This window comes from Plecotus auritus (genome assembly GCF_963455305.1).
Source record: "Plecotus auritus genome assembly, chromosome: 7".
NCBI lineage: Eukaryota > Metazoa > Chordata > Mammalia > Chiroptera > Vespertilionidae > Plecotus > Plecotus auritus.
In genome coordinates, this window is record NC_137774.1 from 68,657,439 (window position 1) to 68,683,690 (window position 26,252).

Consider the following 26,252-nt stretch of genomic DNA (forward strand, 5'->3'; position numbering starts at 1 on the left):
GGTGGGAAGGAGAGTGGCAGCTGAGATTGGGAAGTGGGCAGGAGGCAGACTCTGGGGGCCATGCAGAACACGGTAGTTTGGATGTGTCCTAAAAGCAGCAAAAAGATGGTGGTGGTTGTAATCAAGTATCTCATTGCTTGCCCTGGAGAACAGACGGGACAGGAGTAGAAGGAGAAAGGCCAGTTGGAGCTGTGACTCATGCCCCAGAGAGATGCGCACTGTGACGGTGATAGAGGGGCAGATGGGGAAGGCTGGGGAGGAAGAACTGGCAGACTTGCCGGTGGGTGAGTCGGGCTTTGGGTGGGGCCTTTGCTCTCATTGTTTTCCTCTCCAGAATGTCCCCAACCCCCTGCTCGCCTCGCAGGTGGCCACTCCTGTTTCACATGTCTCCTCTTCAAGAAAGCCTTCCCAGCACTTTTACTGTCATCGTCTTATTTCATTCTGTGGATTCTGTGAGCACAGGCCATTGGCTTGCATCCCATGGTGTCTCTCAGTGCCTGGTACACAGTGACTCCCGTAAATGTTTATCGAGTGACTGGAGGGTTTGTGGGAGCTAGAGAGCCTCCTGCAGCCCAGCGTGCTTTCCTCGAAGCCAGTTTTCAGCTGGTCTTTTCTTGCCAGTTCTACCAGGAGAAAAAAAGATGGGCATCGGATTTGCACCCGGGAGAGACATCTGATCCTCTTTCTCCTGCCACAGAGCTGCAGTTCAGTTTTACACGCTGGTTTTTGCACAGCAAGGATTACATACTTGTTCAGTGGAATTGTTCAGGGTCAATAGCGTAATGAACACATATTTAGAGCCTTTAATGGGTCCAGACAAATTTCAGGACAGTGTGTGTCACAGACTCCTCTGGCATTCACTAGTGAGCTAGGCTTTTACTATTTCAGATTTTAAAAGTTAGCTAATTCCCCTGCATTTTATACCTAGATGAAAATTTGTGAGCCAGTGTGTTATTTGCACCAAAGATTTTCAGGCTTAACAGTTGTTGAATTTCCATCCATCCCTTTTAGTGTTTGGGAGCAGAAATGTGGGAGGCTTATTGAATCCATTAATCAGATCTTGATTGTCCTGTCATTTAGCGAACATTTGAGGGGTTCCCCAAAGATGAGGGGAAAGCACCATTTAAAAGACATGAGCATCCTTTAGAGCAGGGGCTCCGGACACAAGTGTGCACAGCAGCACCCGGGAGCCTGAAGTGCAGGTTCCTGGGCCCCATACAGAGGTTTGGACTCGGCAGACCTGGGCTGGCCTAAACCGGCATTCCTAGCAAGCAGCTGTGGTGCACAGAAGCATCACCTCAAGTCCCCGTAGGTTCAACTGTCCATTCAAATGCATGACCTTGGACAAGCTCTTTGTAACCTTCTGACTTTAGGGGACAGTGTGTTTCACAGTGTCTTCATTTCCAAACTGGGAATACCATCACCACCTTATGGGTGGAGGCGAACCTTCACCCAGATGTCTCTGTAAACTTGGCTGAGAGGTGGAGGACATGGCCTCTCCCCACCGCTCCTCCCCGCACCCGGGCCAAGGTCTCCAGATGAGCATGTTATGAGAGGGTCTTTGACAGTCTGCAAATTATCATCACCTTCCCTTGTCCTGTTCAAGCAACAGTTTTAGTAGTAATTTATGTTTTCTTATGAGAAATGCAATCTTCTTTATTGTGGAACTAGAGGCCCAGTGCACGAAATTCATACACGGTTAGGGTCCCTAGACCTGGCCAGTGATCAGGGCCAATCTGTGGGGCAACCAGTGGGGCGATTGGGGGGCCCCCACTGGCACTCGCCTTGGCCAGCCTGGTGCCAGCCACTTGCCAGGCCTGTTCACCGCTCATCGCCTCCCTCTGCGGGAGGTGACCAGCAGGACGATCAGGGTGGGGGTGGCACTGGCTTGCTTGCTGCCTGGCCCCGCCCCTTGCTGCCACCGGTCGCTTCCCTCTGCAGGGCGACCGGCAGGGCCATTGGGGAGCCCCTGCTGGCACCTGCCTTGGCTGGCCTGGGGGCTGCGGGCTGGGGGCAGCTCCTACATTGAGCATCTGCCCCCTGGTGGTCAGTGCACGTCATTGCAACCAGTTGTTCCACTGGTCGTTCTGTTGTTCGGTCGATTTGCATATTAGGCTTTTATTATTAGGATAACTGAATGTAATTGCTCCACTGAATGAATGCCCCTCTGGGGCACTCAGGAAACAAGTGGCTGCTCCTGGCTCTCTGAGGGAAACTGATGCCACATCCAGCTATCTGTCCAGTCCTTGCTGACCCTGACCCCACAGCCACAGCCAAGTGCAGTCATTTTCATTTACTGCTTTCTCTGCTGGCACATAGCATGTCCACGGGCCCCCTGGGGGGAAGGCATATGGTTCTTCTGCTCATAACTCCCCGAGCCTACTGTGTTCTTTTGTCACCTACCTTAATGGCGTTCAGCCAGATTGCAGGCCCTTTTCTCAGTCCCCACTCAGTGCTTACTCTTCCTCCGGCTCCCTCTGGCACCTGTTACAAGGCATTTTGTGCAAAGAGGTTCTACCAGTTTCGTACCTTCTCCTCTGTTTGGGGGACCCTAGTCACAGGAAGGGAATCCATTCTTCTCTGGCACCCAGCAGCACACCGGGGCCCACCAGCACCACAGCAGGAGGGTAGCCTCAGTAGGGCTTGTTTGGTTTTCCAGGTGTGGTGCGTCACCCGCGTAACAGGAAGGACAGCAACCCAGATCAGGGTGGTGATGACAAGGACAGTCTGCAGAAGGAACAGAAGGAGCAGGAGAGCGCCATCCACAAGCACAACCTGGAGCGCAAGTGCGCCATGATGGAGTACTCCACGTGCGTCCCTGTCCCTTGACACGCTGTCCCCACGTGCAGGGTCAGGCAATGCTCATCTCACAGGCTCTGGCTCCAGGCTGGGCTTCAGCTGTCAGACCAGGAGTGCCTGAGTCATCAGTGTGGCTGCTGCAGACTGGTGGCCACCAGCCATATCTGGTCCCGGCCATACTCCAGTTAGCCCACACATTGTTTTTTAACAAAAATGAATCAATTGCCCAAAATTCAAAAGTTGGGAATTTTACCTAAAATTTTGGGGTTTTGACAAGTTCTTCAATTCTGTCAGGTGTTTTTCTGGGGAGGTAAAAGCTAGTTGTGGGAAATCCCCTCACTTGCTCCTCGGACTCTCTTTCTGAGGAGCACTCTTTCTCTGTATCTCCCGTCTCAGGGGCAGCCGTGAGGTGGTGGATGAAGGTTTGATCCCCGGGGATGGGCTGGGAGCAGCTGGGCTCGATTCCAGTTTCTATGGACACCTAAAGCGCAACTGGATCTGGACCAGCTATATCATCAACAAGGCCAAAAAGGTGAGCTGCTGAGGTGTGGGTACCCATAGCCCGGCCACCACCCCCGGGGCTGCCAGCACCACACATCCTCTTGTCCCTTTCCCAGCTCACAGTTCCTGAATTGGTAAAACCAAAAGTGACCAGAGACACAAATATTTACTTCCATGTGTATCAATAGCCTGGAGTGTTTTTATTAGCTGATTCTAACTTATTCTGTGATGTGGACAGGTGTTCTTTTTTTAAAGGAGGACCAGGAAGTCTGTGAGAGAAAACTCATACAAGAGGGGTGCGTGTGCAGTTAGGGAAGTGGCTGGACAGGAGATCCATGTCCTGCAGCACCCCTGCCAGCCTCCCGGCAGGCACTGCACAGCCATCCTCGGCTTCTCTGTCACACACACGCACTCCTTGCCTTTGTGGCTCTGGGCTCATGAAACCACATGCTTCATTCCAGTGCCCCACTTGCCTTGTAGGAGAACGCCGCTGCAGAGAATGGGCTCACAGTGAGGCTCCAGTCTTTTCTGACCAAGCGCACGTTGCCCCTTGGTGCTGGAGGTACGTGTGCGCCAGTTCCGCCCAGAACAGACATGGTACTAGCTCAGGGCCAGCATGGCTGCCGCATGTTTCATTTGGCTTCTGGCCTTTGCAGAGCTCATCTTGAAATGCTCGCCTCCTGTGGTTACTTCTAGGCAATGGCAGGTTGGACATCTGGGGAGAAGCCAGAGCAGGGTCCGAGCTCTGTGTTGACCAAGATGAGCAGTTTGAGATTGACCAAGAGCCCGTGCTGGACAGGAATCAGAGAGTGAGGGGTGGCAAGAACCAGAAGCGGAAACGGCTGAAGAAGGACCCTGGAAAGAAGATGAAGAGAAAGAAGAAAGGTTATATGACGATCATTTGTGTTTGCTAGGCCTTGTCTTTGCACATTCAAGCTCAGAGACGTGCAGCGGGCTGGCGCAGCTGGGCCTGAGCTCTGCCCTCAGACTTGGGTTTCCATTTGCCCTCGATTTACAGTGCTCACTCTGTGATTGCCCTATTTTCCCAATCCAGCTGCCAAACAGAGATCCTGGAATTTCCTTCATGCTGCCCCCTGCTTTCTCTATTGTATCAAGCCTTTTCTCTTAGTGACTGCCTCGGTAAAATTTCTGATTTCATCTCAACCGAAAAAAAACCTTAGCAAAAGTTCGTAGCAAAATCTTCATCATAACCAGCTAAAATCCTATTATTCTTTTGGTTTAGCTTTTAATATCTGCATTTATGCTAATCAGGCCAAAGCCTAAGGCTTGTATATTTAAATTAGAGGAAAGACGGGTCCTGGAAGCTGCAGTCTCTTCAGAGTTCCGGAAGCTCTGTGTACCCTTTGACTGCACTTTGGCTTCTTCATCTGGGCAGTGTTTACAGTGAAGGAGGGCAGTGAGGAGAAGGGTCTGTCTGTCTGTCACCCAAGTGGTCTGTGTGTTTAGCAATGATCTGATAGCTAGCAATTTCAGATGAAAACAATGTTGAAACAGGAGCCTGCTTTCAGTGATTTATTTGGCTGGTGTTTATAACAAACAGCCTGTATCAGTTGAAGTGGCCGCTCAGTGTAGCCCATCCAGATATGTGTCAGATGAGCTTGACTCAGAGACCTGAATTCATGACAAGGCAAAATACAGTGTGGTATTGCTTTGAATCCAAATTTCCCCACCCTACTTTTCTTCTGCCTTAATTTGGAAGATCACTACACAGTCTCTTGGAATTGGCAGTAGCATATGGCAGATACTGTTATTAGTATCTATCTCTCCTAAGAGGAGGAGACCTTGGAAAACCGTGGTTACGAGCTCAAGTTCAAATCCTTGGTCTGCTACTTAGTTGTGTGACTTTGGGCAAGTTGCTATATCAGATTCCTCAACTACAGACCCGGGATAATAACTATATCTTTCCCATAGGGTTGTTGCAAAGTATTATAAGTTCATATATTTAAAAAGCTTAAGTCAGTGTTAGGCCCATATTAAATATTCCATCCTGTTAGCACTGTTATTCTTTATTTAGTAGCTCTGTTGTACTAGGTGCAACACTAGATGTTTCCGTCTTGTTCGGTCCTCAAGACAGCCCTGTAGGATGGGCCTTGTCCCCACGGTGCACCAGAGTTTGCATATCTCTGAGGTCACAGAGCAGCGAACGGTGGGGTTCCACTCATTTGTCAGGCATGCCCTGAGCGTGCTCCACAGGCTTCTGTGGAGGTGCCGTGCCTTAAAGGGCTTAGCTCCACAGTAGGAAGGCTTGGAGATTGGCAGGTAACTAACAGGAGGCTTCATTCAGGATGCCCAGCCCATCACCGTGAAATTCCACCAAAGAGAAATGGTGAAAAGAGGGGCTGCGTCTTTTGTGGTTAGTGATATAGCTTCCGGACACAGTGAGATTCTGATAACTGATACCCTTGGTCAAGTCTTGCTAGCGGGGCAGACCTTCCCCTCTCCAGAGTGACAGATCCACACCAGTTGTTCTAGGCTCACTCCCTCTCCCCTTGTGTCCTTAGAAGAACTCCAAGAAGAAAAAAGCAAAAGTCTGCGTTACCATGATGAGGCCGACCAGAGCGCCCTGAAGAGGATGACCCGGCTGCGTGTCATGTGGTCCATGCAGGAAGACGGGCTGCTCATGCTCTGCCGAATTGCCAGCAATATCCTCAACACCAAGGTACTCGGCCACCATCCCCCGCTCCTTCCAGCCTCCCACCAGCTGATTTGCTTGTCCCTCTCAGGGAGCTCTTGTCCGACCCACATAGGAACTTTGTGGCCCATCTATCTCAACTGATCTCTGGGAAAAGCATTTCCCAGAATCCTACAAATTAACACCACTCCCATTTTTGCTCATTTCTTTCCAGCCTTAGGCTAATCCATACGAATCTTTGCCTGGCTGCAGGCAAAGCCAACCAGAGCTGTTCTCTCTTCATCAGGAATCTAACTAACTCTTTCCTGTTCGCCTCCTCCCATCCTCATATGCCTGAAAAATGCTGGTTCCTCTTTCAATAATGGCTTCTCATGTATGGAAAGGCTTCACTGAGCCTGTCTAGTGGGAGTGACCACTGTGTTCTCCCTCTGCCCCTTGGACATACACTTTTTTAAAAGTTTTTTATTGATTGATTGGTTTTAGAGAGAGAGGAAGGGAGAGAGAAACATGGATTTGTTGTTCCGCCCACTTACACATTCATTGGTTGGTTTTTTGTGTCCCCTGACTAGAGATTGAACCCGTAACCTTGGTGTATCGGGATGATGCTCTAACCAACTGAGCCACTCAGCCAGGACATATATTTTGGACATATACTTTCATGCTGCCTCTGTCGCCTCTGGCACTTCTTGGCCCACTGGAAAGGCTGTTACTCAAGGCAAAGAAACTTGTTATTTGTTTCCATCGCTGTAACCCCCAGCGTGGTGCCTGCCACACACTGCTCGTCCAGTCTGTATTTACTGAGGCCACTGGAATGGTTCAGTGGCCTCGCCCGACTCCCAACTGTCACATGGTTCACTCCTCTGCCTTCCACACCACAGTCCCCACACTCGTGTGTCCTCCCTGCCTGTGTCCCTGAATTCCCGGTGGGTGGGAGGGACTTCCTCCCTGTCTAGCAAACTCTCCCTCTTTCCTCTAATGTCACTGCCTCCAAGAAGGTTCCACAACCCAAACCAGAGTCCATCTCCTCACCATGTTCCCCAGAGCAGTCTCACCACTCATGCTATCTGATCCCAGTTTGCAGTAAGGCATGGGAGAGCAATCCAGGTGGGCGAGTGTCCCATCAGGCTGGTTCCCAGCAGCCACCAGAAGAGTGAGCTCTGCCATCGTCCAACCAAGGGGCTTTGGGAGGCAGTAGTACTTCCAGGTAGATGGTGAGGCAACGTCATAAGAGCCCCATTGGCACTTCCTGCTCTCAGCCATGACAGCCAAGCGAGGTCCACTTCGAGGTCCTGGGCCATGATGCTCTGTCCACAGGCTCATCAGATCCCTTGACCATCTTCCCTGGCTCTCCCCCTCAGCCCCTTCCTAAATTCTAACCCAAAAACCTGAGGTGACTGTTTCTGTCCCCAGTTTCTGTTGTCTGCCTCTATAATGGCTTTTTTCATCACAACATGGGCTAGGGGTGTCTCCCTCCACCACCCTGGATGCCCTGGAGGAGCCAGGAGAGGCCTGCGCCTTGAGGGGAGGCGGACCTCCACTCACTCACTTGTACTTACACCATATTCGTGGGCCCCTTCATTCTGGGGCTCTTAGAAAATGCCTCGTCTTCAAGCTCCTTCCTCTTCTCAGCTCTGCCTTCCTGTGTGCCTGAGGTCCTGAGTCTGCTGACCTAGTGCCTTCTGGGTCTGCTAGTGTAACAGGCAGAATGTTTCGGAGCACACATACCCTGTAGCTAAGCCTGTGAAACCCTCTAACTAAGCACCTTTCATATGTTCATAACTTCCCCTCGAGTATTGGCCTTCTAGTCAGTACTACACCCAGCACCCTCAGAGCACCAATCTTGTCAAAAGCACCTTTCCCACAGGACTCTGGGGACTTATTTATTCCTCTGCCCAGCACCTCAATCTGCCAAGCACATTGTTAGTGCCAAGTTAATGTGACTGGTAAACACAGGTGGCCGTGTGGAGTGCCCACTGACGAGGGAGGATCCACAGAACGTCTTTGTCCACATGTGTGTGTCAGTGACCAGGCATGGGCTCCGAGGATCCTGATCTCCCGTCTGGCTCTGTGTTTGATCCAGGTGAAGGGCCCGTTTGTCCCCTGGCAGGTTGTGCGGGACATCCTGCACGCTACCTTTGAAGAGTCTTTGGATAAGACCTCTCATTCAGTTGGCCGAAGAGCTCGCTACATAGTCAGAAACCCACAAGCCTACATGAACTACAAGTAAGCATTATTGAACGTCTTCGCTCCAGGACAACACTTGAAATGCTTCTGGCTCACTCTGCTCCTCCTCATCCGTTTGCGTCAGGGTCGGGGTGGAACCCTGAGAGAGCACGCGGAGCTGCCCAGTGCACGCCAGCGTCTGCCCGTGCTGGTGCTCATTAGGGAGATCGCCCTTGGTTTATTGAGGGGTGGGCCCGATTCTGGGCACTTTCTCACGCAGAGTATTGTTTAGATGTTAGGAAAGCCTTGGGAAGGAGGTTACAGATGGAGAAACAGGGGCCAAGCAGGCTGGTGACTTACTAGACCCACACATTTAGCATGTGGAGAAGGGAGGGCATCTGCCGATGTCACCATTGTTTCGAGCACTCCAGGGCAGTTCTCGGTATCCCTGTTAGTCACAGACCTCACTGCGGGAGCTAGCTAGGCAGGACTGGGGTCCTTGGATCACACGTACTCAGCCCCGTCTGCAGCAGAGCTGGGTGTACCCTAAGGGTTTCCCAGCCAGAGCCTGGCTGTGTGGTGGTGTGAGCTGGCTGGGTCGCATAGCACCCCCTTGTGGTTTGTCTTTTGCCAGCGAGGCTGCCCCCTCCCCCCATCTCCTCACAGGGCCCAGGCAAAGAGCCAGTGCCAGCCTCATCAGACTCCTCCTCCAACTCCTCCACAGGCATGGGTTGAGTGGGGGACACCAGAGAGCGTCCAGGGGTTGGGGGAGGTGCCCAAGCATAGCAACCAGTGAGAGTGGGGCCAAGGGGGGAAACATGGAGGGGTGGGAAGTGCCGCCTCCACCCCCTGGTAGAAGAGCTTGGCTCTGGGTTGATTCTGAGCCATGGGCTGCCTGCAGTCAGTTAGGCCTCGCCCTGAATTGTGGAGGAAGCTCAACTCAGCCCAAGTTTCTCAGCCTTGGCACTGGGCCATCGGGGCCAGATAGCTCTTTGCCGTGGGGCTGTCCTGTGCACTGTTGGATGCTGAGCAGCATCCCTGCCTCTGCATCCCTGCCTCTGCCCGCTAGATGTCAGCACCTCCTCATGTGTCTCCAGGTGTCCCGCGGGAGTGGGGGGGGGCAAATCAGCCCAGTTTGGAACCGTTGGGTTACACACACCAAGGGGCTTTCCCGTGTGAAGCCACTGTCCCCTTTTCTAGCTGAAAAGGTTCTGATCACCTGGTTCAAACTTTTCTTTTTCCAGAATAGAAACAGGCCCAGAGAGAGCATGTGAGTTGTCCATGGCACAGGGAGTTGGCAGTGAAATGAGATCTGGGCCCAGTAGGCTGCAGGGGTGGCAGGCCTGGGTGTCCATCTTCACTGCAGTCAGAACTGTGCGATCTAGGACGGGGTCCTCCACTCAGGCCATTTCCTCTTGGGAACAGGATCATAATTCCAGTAGTAACCACACCTGCCCGGGCCTTGGCACATGTGTGACCTCGGCATCCCTCCACCTCACCGAGCTTACAGTGGAATGACAGTGTCTGCCAGCTCTTTATGCAGGTTGAAGTGCTTGGCTCATAAGAGGCCAGCAAACTCTGGTTGTCTCTTCCTCCATTTCCTCTGGGCAAGTCAGGCTCTCTACATCCTGGTGTTCTGACGGTTTGTGGAGTGGACAGATAGTGCTTGGGAGAAAGTTGGAGCTCTTAACAATAATGAGCACCAGTGTAATATTTTTAAATTTACAGAACACTTTCACACAAGTCGTCTCACTTGGTCTTGGCCAAGTTCCTGTGAGGGCAGTTGGGAGTCACTGGTCTCAACTTACACATGGAGGACAGACACTCAGAGAAGCCAAGGTGTAAAGTATGAGCAGTAATCAAGGTGTAACCTGATTTTTGCCTGACTTGAATCAGGTTTGGCTAAGCCCAGATCCTTCATTTTTACAAGCTATAACCACACAAGAGGTACATAAGCAAATCATGCTTTATGGTTAGGCGAAGCCGGAGATCTGAGGGAGGAATCACTGCAACACCAGCTTCATTTGGTCTTCCCTCTGCAGGGTGTGCCTGGCCGAGGTGTACCAAGATAAGGCCCTTGTTGGAGAGTTCATGAATCGGAAATGTGACTACGAAGACCCAAAGGTAGGCCGGGGCAGTGGCTGGGCTCCACCTGCTTTCAGGCAGGCTATCTAGGCCCTGGTCTGTCCCCTGGGGCTCGTGGTACCTTGCCAGCCTCACAGACATGGGGGTTTCCCGCTCTTTTGGGAAATTGGCTAGTCAGTTCTTTGGCTTTGGACATCATTGGATCTGGCTCCAGCATCAGTTTTTAAAGCTGATTAGAATTTGACATGCAACTTTGCAGTACTGCTGTGCCTTGGGGCTGGGACAGTGGCTGACAAGGAAGGGCCTGTCTTTACAGACCAAGATGTCTCTGCTCTTCAGCTCGGAGCCTACTGAGCCCGCGCTCACTGAACTAACATCGGTCTCTGCTGTGTGTGTCAGGCCTTGGCCCGGCGAGGCCAATGAAAACGGAGGTCCAGCCCTTCCCTCAGGAAACCATAGGGTAGTGGACTGCGCAGAACAGTGCAATCACTGAGAGGGGAAGGCACGGGTCCAAAGGAGAACCAGGAGTGCTTACGATGCAAGGACAGATAAACAGTCTCAGAGGGGCTTGAGGCTTTGTCTTCCCGTATGCCAAGCAGTCTAGAGGAGGCAGTCTGGGCAGGTGCAGTAGAGCAGAGATGTCACCAAGGACTCCGGTCCATTCTGTCACTGTACTTCTAGTCCATAGCAATCGGCTCTCCATCCTCATGCCACTCCGTCCCCTCATCGTCGCATCTTGCCTGGAGCTCAGCTCCTCAGCAGAACCCAAGGGCAAGAAGAACTGGAGAGGGACTGCACTGGGCCTTGTATCATGGAGGGGACAGCCTTTCCCTGAGACCCCTGAGGTTGCCAGCATTGGCTTAGCCCTGTCCTGACTCATCCAGCTGGGATGAGGGTGCATCCTCCCCAAACCAGGCTGGAGCTGGGTCCGCTCCTGAGAAAGATTGGGACGGAAGAAGTAGGCTGCCAACAACACTGACTGCAGAGAGCTTTCCAAATGTGTCGGCACTGAACCCAGACTCTAAGATGAGGGGCCAGCTAAGGCCAAGGCCATGAAGGAGGTGGGGTGAGGTGGCCCATGGGTGTAGTGCTGGGAGGGCCGCAGCGGGGTGCAGCAGGGAGGGAGGGAGTTCATCCTGGTGGGACACATGGTCGGTTTGTTGGCCACACCATGGAGGATAAACTGGAGGAGTGAGACTGCAGGTAGCAGGGGAGTGAGCAGGCTGTGTTGCGATTCAGTCTGGAATGGGATGGTCACAGTGCAGGTGTACAGTAGGGGACTGGTTTGGGTCCATGATTGATGGGAGGTGGGAAGGAGAGGAAGGAAGTTGACGCAAACAGAGTGAGCGAGGGAGGAACAGACCTGGAAGGAGGCAGTGATGGGGGTACAGGCCTGCTGCTGGGGGTTGGGGTGGGACATGGGGCATCCTGGGCACTGTGTGGACAGTTGGGGTCTTCCTGGAGCTGGGGGAGAGCTGCCAGTGCCGTTGTGAGGGCTGTCAGTGTGTCCTCCTTCCCAGGTGGACTCGGTGGGCAGGGGAGGCCGGAGGCCGGGGAGGCAGCACTTCTCAGTGTTTCTGGGAGGCCGCTGCCAGGGGAGTTGGTTACAAGATTGTCCTTGACATCTCTACTGAAGCCACCCATCAGCGAGGGAAGTTCTAACTTCTCATTCTCTTACATTAAAAGGTTTGTGCCAACGAGTTTAAAGAATTCGTGGAGAAGCTTAAAAAGAAGTTTAGTTCATCCTTAAAGAATCCTAACCTTGAAATCCCAGACACACTCCAGGAGCTGTTTGCCAGGTGAGGTTCTTCTGGGGGTTCAGTGTGGTCCTCGTGAGGCAGGAGGAACTGTCACCAGCTGGGGCTGCCCCGAGCCAGTGGTCGCTCGCGGCCTTGCAGCTGAGCCTGCTGGCTTTCCTGACTCTGGGCCACATCATCCCACAGTGACTGAAAATGGGAGGCCACTGCCCCACCACCAGCACCCCCACTCATTCTCCCTTTCAGGCCCTGCTGCTGACTTAATTCAGTTTGGTGTGCTTCTGCTAAGATTGCTTGTTTTAGCCCTGGCCCGTGTACTCAGTGGTTAGAGCATTGGACCACACACCAAAGTGTCTCGGGTTCGATTCCCTGTCAAGGGCACATGTCTGGGTTGCAGGTTTGACCCCCAGCCCCAATCAGGGCAGGGTGGAAAGCAACTAATCAATGTGTCTCTCTCACATCAATGTTTCTCACCCCCTCCCCTTCTACTCTCATAAAATAAAATAAGATTAAAAAAATAAATAAAATATAAAAATGAAAATTGCTCATTTTATATACCAGTACAAGGAAACGCTGAGATGTAAGGAACTTGCCCAAGGTCACAGTGCCTGTGAGCAACAGGGCCAAGATTTGAACTTGGGTGGTCTGACTTCAGCGCTCTGGCAGTTTCCAGCTCACCCACTCAGCATCTGGAGGAAACATACTTGGGTTTGGGCACAGAACCCTGTGAAGGTTTAAAACCCTGTGTCTGAACCATTCCTGTTTCCTCTGCTTAATCCCAGTGGGAATCCCCCCTCCCCCATCTTCATTAATGCAGTCTCTCTAGGAAAATGTATTTCTGAATTTCTTCCTGTAAGGAGATGACGTTCACCGATTAGTTCCAATACCTGTTTCTGTTGGAGATCTCATTTTCAGCAAATAATTTTATTGGGCCTGCTATATGCCAGGTCTAAGGATTCATCGTCATTTTCAGACATGACACAACCTTGAGCTATTTGGGGAGTTTTGGTTTTTTAATGGCAGTGAACTGTGCCCCTGATTTTCCACAGTTTATATTTACATGTCCTGTTCACCTCTCTGTAGCTTTAAAAAAAAACAGAGAAATAATCTGTAATTTCAACACCTGATACAGCCATTCCCTCTTTCGGTGTTTTCTTCCAGTCTTCTTTCTTGTGCTTGTTTTTAATGATAATGAGCCCACAAGTTTATATCCTCCCTTAACAATTAACAGTAGCTCCCTGCCTGTTAACATGGTCTTGTTGTCTTGTGTCGCTTCATAATTGTCAGTAAATGAACATCAACCCCCTGTACCCTTCACTACCCTTCCATTCCCCCCACCCCCTTTACCTCTGGTAACCGCCATACTGTTGTCTGGGACTCTGAGTTTTTGTTAGTTTGTTTGTTTTTCTTGTTTGTTCATTTGTTGCTTTCAGTTTTATATCTCACATATGATAAAATCATATGGTTCTTGCCTTTTTCTGTCTGACTTATTTTGCTTAGCATGATATTCTCAAGTTTAACATATTTTAAACATTTCAGCCAATAAATGGCCATCTGGAGCCAGCTGCAGCTCCGTTAGTGAAGGTCTGCTATGTTGCATGGACATGCTCTGTTTTTGTTGTTTCTTATGTAGATACCGAGTTTTGGTGATCGGAGACCAAAAAGATCAAATCAGGAAGGAGGACAAACTTAATAGGCAAGTACTGACATACCGAGTGCCTTTCCTCAGCTGTCTGACTGGGTTGCCTACAGCCTAACACAGGGGTCATCTAGGGCCAACTTCAGTCTGCCTCCTGTTTTTGGAAATAAAGTTTTATTGGAACACAGCCATGCCCATTCTGTATTGTCTGTGCTGCTTTCCTCAGTGCATCAGAGTTGAGTGGTTGTGACGAGACCAGATAGCCCACAAAGACTAAATTATGTATATGGCCCTTTACAGGAGAAGTCTGCTGACCCCTGACCTCCAGTGTCACTGGCCTAGGCTTAAGGTGGGCTGGGGAAAGGGTCTGAACTCTCAGCCCATGAGATTTCTAAGCAAAAGTGGTTAGAAAGCCCAGCTTTTTTCCCCATCTTGGATGAGCAATATTCAGTTTGATTTTAACTCTATTTCCGTGAGAAGCCTACTCCCTTTAAAGAAAAACTTGTTTAAAACTGGATGAAAAGAAAATATAAGCAGTTAAACCACATTTGTTAATTGTCGTGAAAACCTATTTCCAGGTTATGTCACCCCCTTCTCCCCTAGGCTGACACGTTTTTCCTGCAAAAATTGACCAGTTAGTATGGCTTAAAGCCCATCATGCGTTTTGTTTTGGTTTATAAATAGTTTGGGTATTCAGATCACTTCTGTGAGATCAGAAATGTTTTTTCAGTAAGAACTGAATCTATCCAGCTTGCCCGGTGCTCTGTGGCCTCACGTTCCCGTGCTACCCCTTCTCTCTCAGCGTGGATGACATCCACTACCTGGTGCTCCAGAACCTGATCCAGAGCACGCTGGCCCTCTCAGACAGTCAGATGAAGTCCTGCCAGTCATTCCAGGTGCGTATAGAGACCCGGCAGCAGCTTGGCAGCAGGCTCTGGGACCAGGACCCCTGCAGAGGCCAGTGCCATGTGACATTTTGCTCATTTTCTTCTCAGCTGTGTGGTCCAGGGGCCCTAACTTCACCTGAGATTCTGGCCCTCTCTTCTTTCATCTTTAAAGTGTGGGCAAAGGACCCAGTGACCTCCAAAATCCAGTGCTTTGATGAGAGGTAGACTTTCGAGGGGCTGAGGCTGGAGTGGGCAAAGTCCCACTCGCAGGGGTCCTTGTCCAGCATAGAGAGGGTGGATATTCTACCTGCAGGGAGAGTCCCTGAGGTTTGAGGTACAGACACATGTGTGATCTAGGCATCCAAGGGTTACTTTGCTGTGGAGAATAATCAGGTTGGAGGAGGTAGCATGTGTAGAAGCAGGGAGAGCAGTTGGCTGGAGGCTGCAATGAGAAATGATGGCAGCATGAACTAGGTGGTGGCAATGTAGGCGGCACGAACCAGATGCATTTGGGAACATATTTTGGGAGTAGAGCCACCAGACATACGATGTGTTGGGCGAGGAGTAAGAGAAAGAGCGGATCCCTGGTGACTTTGCATTGATTTCTGGTGTTTTTGCATCTTAAGAAACAGGTGTGGAGTGCAGAGCTTTCCTTTTTCTCCAGTCACCTGTCCTGTCTCAGGTGTGACGTGATGGTGGGGGTAGAACTTGATAGGCTCCCCCCTCACATACCCCCAAGTGTCAGCTCTGGCCTCCCCGCCCCTAGTCCCCATGCCAGTTGCTTCCCCTACAGACGATCGGCTCAGGCTCCTAAGCACCTGGCCGTCCTGCTGTTCCCCTGCCGCTCACCCACGACTTGCTGTGTTGCAGACGTTCCGCCTGTACCAGGAGTATAAGGATCAGATCCTGGGGAAGGCCTTCGTGGAGTGCCAGAAGAGGAGCTTGGTCAACCGGCGCCGGGTCAACCACACGCTGGGCCCAAAGAAAAACCGGGCTTTGCCCTTCGTGCCAATGTCCTACCAGCTGTCCCAGAGCTACTACAAGTGAGCACCGCGCAGGAGCCCTGGGTCTGGCCTGGGTCTGGCAGGGCCCGTGTCAGATGCTGAGCTGCTGTGAGCGTACGGTTCACACTAGTGGTGTTTTGTGTTGGGGCATTTACCTTTTTGTCTGTGGTCTCCCTTTGTCCTGTCAAATTGGATAAGACGAGTTTCTGATGAACTACTTGTCCGGTTGAAAGTGCGCCCTCCTGGTTGGGCATAACCTCCGTCCCTGGTCCTCTCACTCAGGGCGCACAGCCGCCCGTCTCGCATGCTACCAGCTCTGAAGCCGTCAGGTGTTGCTCAGACAGCCAGCCGGCAGCACAGCAGCGATCTGAGCGCTGGGGTGCCCTATTGAGGGTCTCCTCCCTGGAGCCCCTCCTGCCAGGAGCACCCCTCAGCTCACTCATGGCTGCAAGCCTGGCTGGTCTGGCATTCTGTGCCCCCAGCAGAGCAAGTCCGTTATAACAGTCCCGGGAGTTCTCCCTGGCAGCTCTTCCCGGGCTGGCTTCCCCTCTCCATGCTGGCCTCCTGACCAGTCCTCAGACCTGCAGAGGCTGCATTCAGAATCAGAACAACCAACTGAGGATTCACTTGTTCCTTTCCTAAATGCCATTCTGCGTGGCTCTCGGTCCCCTTTCCTTTCCGGAGAGTAGCCCGGGCGGCAGAAGACGAGTCCAACAGGCCGTTTGACCGTGAGCCCATTCTCAACTGTGAGCTGAGAAGCAGTGGTCACAGATCAGGAGGACCTGGGGGCCCCTCCCTCTGGCCTAGACCCGCCGTCTCTGCTGTGACAGAGTCTTGGAAGGTTGACTTTGGGCAGAGGCAAAGGCTTGACTCTCCATAGCCGCCTTTGGAGATGGTGGGATTGAGCACACGCATGTCCCTTCCTCTCTATATGGTTCAGGGCTTGCATCGTGTAAAGATTACTACAAAAAGTACATCATCACCCCATTTTGGCACCTGTTTATAGCGAGTGCCTGGGAGGCACAGAGTTAGATAAGAAGACATGACCTGCCTTGAAGGTGCTCGGGTGAGTGGGGAAGGACGCTGAGGGCTGAAATGCGATGCTGTCGTTTGAGGGGGAAGGAAGCTGCGTGTGATTCGACCACAGTGGTCTGCAGTGCGCACAGCTTTCAGGTGAGGGCTCCCATCCCATCCTCAGCAAGGCCCTCCCTTCTGTCTGTAGGATCTTTACGTGGCGATTTCCGAGCACCATCTGCACCGAATCATTCCAGTTCTTCAACAGAATCCAGGCTGCTGGCAAGTTGGACCAGCCTGATAATTTTTCCTTCAAAGACCAGGACAGTAACGACTCCCCAGATGACCTGGTGGCATTTTCTTTGGACGGCCCTGGAGGACACTGTGTGGCTGCCCTGACCCTCTTCTCGTTGGGCCTCATTTCCGTGGATGTCAGGATCCCCGAGCAGATCGTGGTGGTGGACAGCTCCATGGTGGAGAACGAGGTCATTAAGAGGTAAGGGCTGAGCCTCAGCCATCTTTCCCTCATCCCTATGGTGTCTGCACTTTTATTTGCTTGGTCACCCGGTCTGCATTCATGCAACAAGCAGGTGCTGGCTTTTCCCGTGTTGTGTCAGCACTGGGCATTGGCCAGCAGAGCGTAAGTGATGCCTTCGGACTGGGAATTTCAGTTCCACATCAATGCAGGCCCTTCTGCTGGGGCCTCTGGCGCCAGGGGAGCCAGGGGCGTGACGGATGTGCCAAAGGGGGGAAGGACATGGTATAGTGGCAAGGAAGGCTGACAGAGAAGGTGGGAGTGGCACAAGTTCCTTGATGGCATAATAGCTGAGCTGGGATTGAATGGGAAGTAGGCACTTTTGTGGACAGAGACTAGGAAGGTTTTTCAGGCAAAAGGAACAGCCTTGCAAAGACAGGTATATGAAGAGGAGTCGGGTGTGTGGGAAGGTGGGTGAGGGAGAATCTGGAGCCCACGCCAACCTTCATAGCCAGGGCCAAGGGTGTCCACAGGGACCACGGCTGTAGCTCAGGCCTGGTCACAGGCACTGTCTGCTGCGATTGTGTGCCCCGGGAGGGAAGCAGGGCAGCGGATGGGCAGGGCCTGGGCTCGGTCATCAAGGGCATTTTCTTTTCCCAGCCTGGGGAAGGACGGCACCTTGGAAGAGGATGAGGATGAAGAGGAAGACTTGGACGAAGACCCAGGGTGCAAGCGCCGGAGCATTGAGGTGAAGGCCCCCCAGGCCTCCCATACCAACTACCTGCTGATGAAGGGCTACTGTGCCCCCGGCATCGTCAGCACCCGAAACCTCAACCCCAACGACAGCATCGTGGTGAACTCCTGCCACGTGAGGTTCCGGCTCCGCTGCAGCCCCAAGCCCACCCATCTCAGGTCCCCTGGTGAGCGCTGCCCCTGGCCCCAGGCCCTGATGCCCACCTCCCAGCTCTGAAGGCCACGCTGGCCGGGGCCACACAGAAGGAAAGCACCTCCCAGCCGGTTGGCCAGCTCGAGGAGCACGTGTCCCAGACGCCTTGCTGCTGCCAGTCAGGGGGGCCCCCAGCTGCGCTGCCTTCTCTTCACCATCGCCCACACACCTGCTCCCAGCCCCTGCCCCCACGCCCCCAGGCCCTGGCCTGTTCTGCGGGGCAGCTTTGTCACTGTTTCTGCCTTTAGTTCTTCTTCTGGTTCCCTTTGTAACTCTAAATGATGCATTTGTTTGAAATTTTTAAGTATTTTGAGTTCTTGTTGTGAAAAATGTGTATTCCCCTTACATTTCATTATCGCTCACCTTTACTCCTCATTTTTAGACTTCTTTTTAGTTCCATTGATTACCTTTGAAACTTTAAATAACTGACTTGGACCTCTGTTTCCTATACCCTCAATTTTAGGCAGACTCTCCCCTTGACATAAAGTGAGGATGTTAGGGCCCTGCCTTCCCTGCATGTCTCGACCTCCTTCCCACCCCGTTCCTGCCTCTGTCTGACTTGCTTTATTTTTATGAGTTCAGGTGGATGGTGTTTACCTTTGGTTTCATAACCACAGTTAGTATCCTGTGCTTTGTCTGGAGCTTGACCCAGGCAAGGTAGAGGTGACCTAAGACTGTGGTCTTAGCAGAGACACCTTTGCAGGAAGCAGCAGGAAGCAACCTGGCTAGTGTATGCAAAGCAGGGACTTATGGAAGGTCCCAAGTCTCTCTCGGGCTCTGAGGGGCTGTGAGCACAGAGTCGGGAAGGGTGGGGTCCAGGGTCAGCGAGTTGAGGACCTCCCCTCCAGAACATTGGGGTCACAGTTTTTGGACCCCACCCCGCCTCTGAGTCTTCAGCAGGGGAATTATACTGGCCCCGGAGGAATCCAGCCCTGGTGGCTGCAGTCAAGGACCCAGGGGCATGTCGCAGGGACCTGACTGCCAGGGCCCAACCGTGTCCACCGTGGAGGTTTGGGGAGCGGCGAGTTGCGGTGGAGCGTGCCCTGCTGGGGTACCACTAATGCGCTGGCCTGGGCGGGCCTCTGCAGGGCTGACCCTCTTCCTCCTGTCTTTGCAGGCCCTGCTCTGGAAGAGCTAACAGTGGGAACTTCCTGCCTCCCTGGCACATTCACCAGGCTGATAAACAGCCAAGAGGACACCTGCCGCTTGGAAGAGTTTGTGAACCAGGTGGAGCTGTCTGGCTATAGACCTGCTGACGTATCTGCCGCCTTGGAGGTCCAGAGGGCCATTGCGGCCACAGGGTGCTTTGGGGTGGACAAGGCGGAGCTGAGGAGACGCTTCTCCGCCTTTGAGAGGACAGATGGTGAGCGCACCAAGACCTTCACAGACTATGTGCAGGTGAGCTTGCTCGCAGGTAGCCTGGGGCAGCCGAAGCACAAGTTGCTGCTCACAGGCCAGGGGCACACTGCGGGTGCGCTGGGTTTGGGGCGTAGCATATAATGTTTTAAAAAATTGAATTTGTTGTCAACATTTAAAAATAGGAGACTTGCCTGTAGCCCAGCTTCTCCTGAACGTTAAAAGGTCTGTCCACACCGGGCCCTGCTCCTCAGCCCACCTGGCTGGAGCCCCTTTTCTCACCACTTTACCTGCCCGGACCCATTGGCTTCGTGACCTTAAACCCAAGACTATCCCAACAGAAGGGCCTTTTAAATGAGTGCCATGGGCCTGGCTGCCCTCGAGCACTGTCAGTAGTTGGAGGCAGTCGTTGATGTCTCAGAGACGCCTGCCACGCAGTGTCCTGCGGGGGAGAAGGAGGAAGGCCAAAGCCTGTTATCAAACAAGTTTTTACGCATGCGAGTGCAGAAGTGAGAGGTGATGACAGCTGCTGTTCGTGGGGTTCGCTTATTCATGGACATCTTGGTGCACCTGGAGCCTGGGGGGCAAAGGGGGACTGTCCCAAGGACCATCAGAGGTGATACTCAGCGGGCTCCCTGAGCTCCTGGTGCCTGGCCCAGAGGCCCGAGGGCGAGTACCCACAGCTAACCTTCACCAGACCCACTCAGCCTGATAGGAGGCCTGGTTCCAGGCAAATTCCGTGAACCCCAAATTGTGGGTTTTTAATAAAAAATCTAAAAGAAAGGTGATGGTGACACCATGTGCCACTCCAAGGGGTGCAGCTCCTGGATAAAGACAAGGATTTGGGAGGCAGGGCATGGAGAAGATGAGGGGGTTGTTGTTCATGTGGAACAACAGTGGTTTTTGCAGAACTTGGTAACGCTCGGACTGTTGACTTCTGTGGGAGGACGCTGGCCGGGCAGGAGACCTGTAAGTCACATCAGGTTCGAGGGTGCGGTTCACGCATCTGACTTGTTTTACAAATAGGCACACAGCCAGAGGGAAGGGACTGCCCCAGGGCCACACAGCCCGCTTGGTGGCTGCCTGGGGCTGGAAGCCCCATCTCCTCTTGTTGTCTCCCTGATGGCCCTGGGCACTTGTTCAGGACACTGGACATCAGGCAGGGGCACAAACCCTGAGGATCTGGGTTCCCGCCCAGACCCAGCATGTCTCCTGCTTTTCCTAGGACCTCTTGGAGCGACATCAGGTGCTGGAAGTCGGCGGCAACTCCGTTCGCCTGGTGACCATGGCCTCTGCCCAGCCCTGGCTCCTGCACTCGGTGCGGCTGAGAGGGAAAGAAGAGGACGCGGAAACTCAAAGAGAAGACCCCCAGGCCAGACCCCCGGAGGGGCCTTCCAGCAAGGACGACCCTGAGAGGCAGGCACCACCTTCTCAGGGCTCCCAGGGCAGCAAGAGGCGTGCCAGCTGGGCCAGCACCAACCCGGCCATTTTGAGTGGGGAGACCGACCCCGAGCGTGCCCAGAGGCCCCCAGCAAAGAGGCCCACGCTCCAGGACCTGCGCTTGGGCCCCAGCCCCAGGGCCGAGGAGGGGGCAGAAATGCCGGCACCTGCTCTTCCTGTAGCTCCTAAAGACACAGGTGCAGGGGACCCCCTCCCAGGAACATCAGAAGCCAAACAGGAGGACCAGGAGGGAGTCGGGGTACCCAGCTCCACAGGCCAAGAGCAGCTGAGCTGTCAGGCCCAGCTTCCAGAGGGCTCAGAAGACGCAAGAGGTACAGAACCTTGTTCCACTCCCCAGCCTCCTGTCCGTCCATTCTCTGTTCCTGGACCTGACCATCCTCTGAGACTAGGGACCTTGACTTTAGCTTTGCATCGGCTCACCTGGAGGGAGGGGACTGAGTGCTTCCACTAGAGGGCAGGAGGCTCTGCAGCTCCTGAGCAGGCCTGGGGGTCCCGGGCAGAGGCTGGTGGCCCTGGAGCAGGCTCTCCACGTCCTGGGGGAAGGGGCAGTGACAGAAATAGGAGGGTGTCCCCTTCCTTCAGGCCTGGCCCTGGCTGACCCTGCCATTTCCCTGTCCTCATCTCAGCAGGGGCCTCCTAGGTGGGTTCTCGGGATGTTTTGTTTTGGAACTGTTTTTCCGAGGGCTTTACACACACAGCTCTGTGGTCAGTGCTCTTGATGGAGGATGAGGCGTGACTCGCCTCCTCTGGGCTCTGGGAACAAACCTACACGTGTACCCCGCGATCCATCCCAGTTTGGTTTTGGGTGTGGCCGCCACGCCGAGGATGGAGCTCCGTGCGGAACAGGGTTGCTGTCCCTTCCTTCACAGCATAGCCCCACAGCCCAGGAGTACTTGTCGAGTGAATGGGGTGGAAGAGACAGGCTCCACCCTTTAAAGTCGCCCATCCTTTCCCTCTGTCAGGTTCGGCAGAGAATTGTGCGGCCGGCAGTGTCTCCCAGGCAGCACGGTGAGTGTGGCCCCGAGTCAGGAGGCCTGGGGCAGCAGTGACTGGGCAGCGTGTCCTTAGGGTCCCAGGCAGGAGACCACAGTAATGATAACATGAAGGCCTTTCACAGTATTGATAGTTTGCCCAGCACAGAGGTTCTCGGCCGGGGGACACGGAAATGTGTGGGAGCTTTTGGTTGTCGGGCTCCCTGGGGGACGAGTCAGGTGCTCCCTGCATGCAGCGACGGGGCCAACCTGCTGGGCATGTGCAGTGTCTGGTTTGTCTCGCAGTGAGGGGCCCCTCCCACCTGTGTGCCTGGCCTCAGCTTGACAGGATGCGTGTGCTCCTGGCTCCCGAGAGCTCAGGCTCCGTGCACCCAGGGCCCGGCCACAGCCAGGTGTCCAGCTGGTCCAGAGCCTGGAGTGGCAGACCAGTCACTGGTTAGGGTCAGCAGAAACCTTTGCTCTAAGGAAAGTGTGTCTGGAAGCCCTTACACGACACAGTAGAGCTGCGGTGAGACCTCAGTGAGCCTGGCCTGGGTGGAGGCAGCCTCTGGCCCGGGCCCTGCTAGAGAGGGAAACCTGGAAGTCAGCTCTCTCCCTCCCTGCCAGTGGCTGCGGCTGAGTCTGAGCAGGTCCCACACTGTTTCTTTCCTTGGCCGTGCTCATGGGCCCTGAGGTGGGACCCTTCTGCCCAGGTGGGAGGGGAAGAAGTGGGGGAAGAGCAGAAGGTAGACCATCCTCAGCCTGTGACCTGGGCCAGACCCTGGACCTCCCTGAGCCTCAGTGTCCTGTCTGAACTGGGGGCTGCGTGTGAGCGGGCTGTCTCCCCTTCCTGCTGAGCCTGATGCCCGCCTGCCCACCCTTCAGGGACTGTGAGAGCATCTGCTTCATCAGCCGCCCGTGGCGCATTGTGGACGGCCACCTGAACACGCCGGTGTGCAAGGGCATGATGGAGGCCGTGCTGTACCACATCATGAGCAGGCCTGGCGTCCCCGAGAGCTGCCTGCTGCAGCACTACCAGGGAGTCCTGCAGCCCATCGCCGTGCTCGAGCTGCTCCAGGTGCGCCCCTCCTAGGCCCTGGCGGGTCCCAGAGGGATGGGGAGGCGGGCGTGCTGGATGAGCTCCAGCGTGTGGCGGCCACATAAGGTGCCACCCACAAGGGGCAACAGATGCAGAGATTGACCCACCGGCCTCCTGGCAGAGTGCCAGGCTCCTCAGAAGAGCCTTCTGCTCCAGGTGTCCCCTGTTAACGTGCTTCACCTCCGCTCAGCCCTCACTGAGAGGTCTGCCTTCCGAGGCAGCTCTGCTGGGCAACAAGTCGCGCGCGAGTGTCCTGCCCTCTAACACGCTGCACCAGCTCTGCTTCTCAGCACTCTTCCCCCGGCCGCCTGAGTCCCGGCCCTGGACTGGCACTCCCAGCAGCCTCCACCGGCCTAGGCTGCTGCTCAGCTTAAACATGGAATCCCGGCTCTTCTTTCTAACCCTTTCTCTAGAGCTAGGGTCACGAGCTCATGGGCCCACGGGCAGGCCGGTGGACGAGCGGCAAGCCCTGGTGGGTGGCAGGGAGAGCGGGAGACTGCCTCAGCCTCCTGGGGGCAGCTGCGTCCCCGCAGACCTGATCGCTGCCCTGTGCCCATGCCATGTGTGCCCAGGGGCTCCAGCTCCTCAAAAGCTGGAAATTGGAATTTCCTGAGCCTTGAAGCATGTGTAGGCCAAACAAAACCCCATCGGGAAGCAGCTTGGCCCAGGGGAATGCTGGTCACACTGTTCTCTCTCTTGCCTCCTGATAAGTCCCTACTTGTCACTCAAGGCCAATGCAGGTGTCCCTGTTCTGGGAAGGAGCAGGTGTAGTCCGTAAATGCGCCTCTCAACCTGTGTGTCTGGTTCTCCAGGGCCTGGAATTCCTTGGCTGCATTAAGAAGCGCTTGCTAAAGCCCACGGCTGTCTCGCTCTTCTCCAAACCCGTGGTGGCAGAGACAGAGCCGCCCTCCAGCCCGAGCGAGAGTTCCATGGTGTTCTATGAGCCCACGCTGGACTGCACCCTCCGGCTGGGCCGAGTGTTCCCCCACGAGGTCAACTGGAATAAGTGGATCCACCTGTGAGGCACCTGTGGCCATCAGGCCCCTCCCATCAGGCCGCTGGCTCCAGGGATGGGGGGCCAGCTCTCCTGGGGAGGGGCCTTTTGCCTTCACTGAGCCGGCCTGGAACTCAGGAAGAGGCCACCCCGCCTGCTCTTTGCCCGCCTGGCCGGGGAACCCTGGAGTTGTAGGGAGCGGCTGCACGGAGACTTTGGCCCCTACCCGCGCTCTTCCTCTTGTGCCAGGGCCTCAGCTGTCGCTGCAGACACGTTTCCGCTGCCAGCGAGCTGCCTGCCGTTCTCTCTGAAGCCCAGGCGGTGTGAGTCTGAGAGGCCCCAGCAAACTTCTCTACAGGCTTCCGAGGTGTCTGCCATTTAGGAACAGCGCTACTTGCTTAGGCCCCGAGCCTCCTGTATGAACCTGAGTTGTCAGCTGCTGGCCAGTGGGGGTCCTGAGCTCTGGGCTTGGGTTTGCCCTGTCCGTGCACACCTTGTGTCCCAGATCCCAGCACCCGGCAAACTCCCTGGCTCCAGGAGTCCAAGTGCCCCTGAGCACCGGGGCCTTGTGGGGACATGTCACAGAATAGAGGCTGTGTGCCCTGCTGCCACAGGCCCCGCAGAGACTGACTCCTGTCCAGGCAGGACGTCTGACCCCTGAGGCTGGGACTGGCCTCCCGGAGAGGAGCCTGCAGGCCCCTGTTTAGCCTGGCAAGCCCCCTGGCAGGCCTCCAGCTGGGTGAGCACGCCCTCCTGCTGGCAAGAAACCCAGCTATAGGTTTGGAGTTTGTTTCATTTTTCAACATCTTTCTTCATTTAAAAAAAGAAAGAAAAATTCTTTGGCATGTGTTTATTTATTGTTCAATTACTGTGAAGTAAAATACATTTAGTTTTGTGTGTTTCCTGAAGCGTCTGTTCCTGGGGGAGTTCTTGTCTTCAGCTGCTTAACAGCTGGGAGTGGGTGTTCCCATTGAAATCAGAGGACGAGGGGAGCTGTGGCTGAGCACGGCCACCTGCACTGCCCCGCCTCCCCAGCTGGCCCGCGCTGTTCCTTAGCAGCCATGCAGGTGTGCGGCAGAGCCCACCCGGCCATGCGGCAGAGCTTGCAGGCCTGGGGCATGGATTTGATCCATGAAGTTCTTTTTATTTTAGTTGCCAACATTTTTAAAAATTGGTTTCACATTTTTAGGTCAGAAGTTGGGACATGCCCCCGACACCCCAGTCAGCATGGCCCCACCCTGGGTCTGGCCTCACAGCCACTGAAGCATCAGTTCCTTATAAAACCAGCCCACCTGCGCACGTTGGAGCTGCGGCACTGGCCTGGCCAGATGTGAGGCTGTGCTGCTGTCCTCCCTCCACCGGCACCTGGTCACTCTGGGCCTGACTCCCAGGCCAGGAACAGAAACATGGGGTCTGGAGTCCTGAGGGTGAACCCAGCACAGCCAAGGCCGGGCCAAGTCTTAGCATTATTTTTTTCTTTTTCATTTTTATTCAAGTGTGAAAAGACAGTGTTTTGGGTGATTTTTTTTTTTTTTTCAGATCAAGTAGGATTATGGATGTGGTCTGCTTTATAAACATCAAATACTTTCCAATGCTGGTGATTTAGGGATGTGTCGTGTGCTAGAAGGAAGGTAGGTTGGGCATGTTGACAATCACATCCCACATCCCAGAACGTTCGTTACTCAATGTCTCCCTCCCAGAGGGCAGAGGGGCTGAAGAACACCGAGTGCTACACGGCAGGGTTCAGCGGTTCATTGCCTTGCCCGTGCCCCGGGTGAGGGGCACTTCGGGCACATGGTGGGGAGATTGGACATGGAGATGAGGATGCACCTCAAGTGGAGCGATGGGGCTTTCCTATGGCGACCTCTGCATGGTCCACAGCCAGCCCCTCTCCATCCATCCCTCCCTTCGTCCAATCCTGCTGCTGCCAGCCTCCTGCACCCTCCTCCTTTCGGACTGCCCACACCCCTGGGCTGGGTGATCTCTGTCCTCTCACTTCCGCTGACCACCCATCCTTCCCTTAGGCCTTTGACCCACTCTGCCAGGGTTTTCCAAATATGCGCGTGCATGTGTATGTATCCCTATATGTGTACATATGTGTATGGGTGTGTGTGCACCCGTGTGATCTCCCCCCCATTAGTGATCTCACCACCTGCACTGCCCAGGGCCCAGTGCAGGCCCACCCATCCAAGGAGAAGTCAGCCCTTGTTGAACTCAAGAAAAGAACCTGCCAGGCCAAAACCAGTTTGGCTCAGTGGATAGAGCGTCGGCCTGTGGACTGAAGGGTCCCAGGTTCGATTCCGGTCAAGGGCATGTAACTTGGTTGCGGGCACATCCCCAGTAGGAGGTGTGCAAGAGGCAGCTGATCGATGTTTCTCTCTCATCGATGTTTCTAACTCTCTATCCCTCTTCCTTCTTCTCTGTAAAAAATCAATAAAATATATATTT

General features: G+C 54.1%; 1 protein-coding gene across 3 annotated transcripts in view; it reads left to right on the top strand.

Annotated features, from left to right (window-relative positions):
• The window catches only part of GTF3C1 (general transcription factor IIIC subunit 1), a 93,816-nt gene extending 67,564 nt beyond the window's left edge, over positions 1-26,252 (top strand). Inside the window, exons 20-38 of one of the 3 annotated variants that reach the window (XM_080682408.1) lie at positions 2,660-2,810; positions 3,196-3,331; positions 3,781-3,862; positions 3,997-4,185; positions 5,823-5,980; positions 8,034-8,176; positions 10,159-10,240; positions 11,888-12,000; positions 13,592-13,654; positions 14,400-14,493; positions 15,355-15,527; positions 16,711-16,998; positions 17,638-17,897; positions 19,041-19,321; positions 20,505-21,051; positions 21,703-21,748; positions 22,597-22,789; positions 23,623-23,839; positions 23,906-24,709. In XM_080682408.1, the coding sequence (XP_080538534.1) occupies positions 2,660-2,810; positions 3,196-3,331; positions 3,781-3,862; positions 3,997-4,185; positions 5,823-5,980; positions 8,034-8,176; positions 10,159-10,240; positions 11,888-12,000; positions 13,592-13,654; positions 14,400-14,493; positions 15,355-15,527; positions 16,711-16,998; positions 17,638-17,897; positions 19,041-19,321; positions 20,505-21,051; positions 21,703-21,748; positions 22,597-22,789; positions 23,623-23,832 (3,209 nt within the window). In that variant the 3' untranslated portion in view covers positions 23,833-23,839; positions 23,906-24,709. Of the gene's footprint in view, positions 1-2,659; positions 2,811-3,195; positions 3,332-3,780; positions 3,863-3,996; positions 4,186-5,822; positions 5,981-8,033; positions 8,177-10,158; positions 10,241-11,887; positions 12,001-13,591; positions 13,655-14,399; positions 14,494-15,354; positions 15,528-16,710; positions 16,999-17,637; positions 17,898-19,040; positions 19,322-20,504; positions 21,052-21,702; positions 21,749-22,596; positions 22,790-23,622 lie in introns of all 3 variants that reach the window. The other 2 variants (XM_080682407.1, XM_080682409.1) reach the window with 2 other exon arrangements.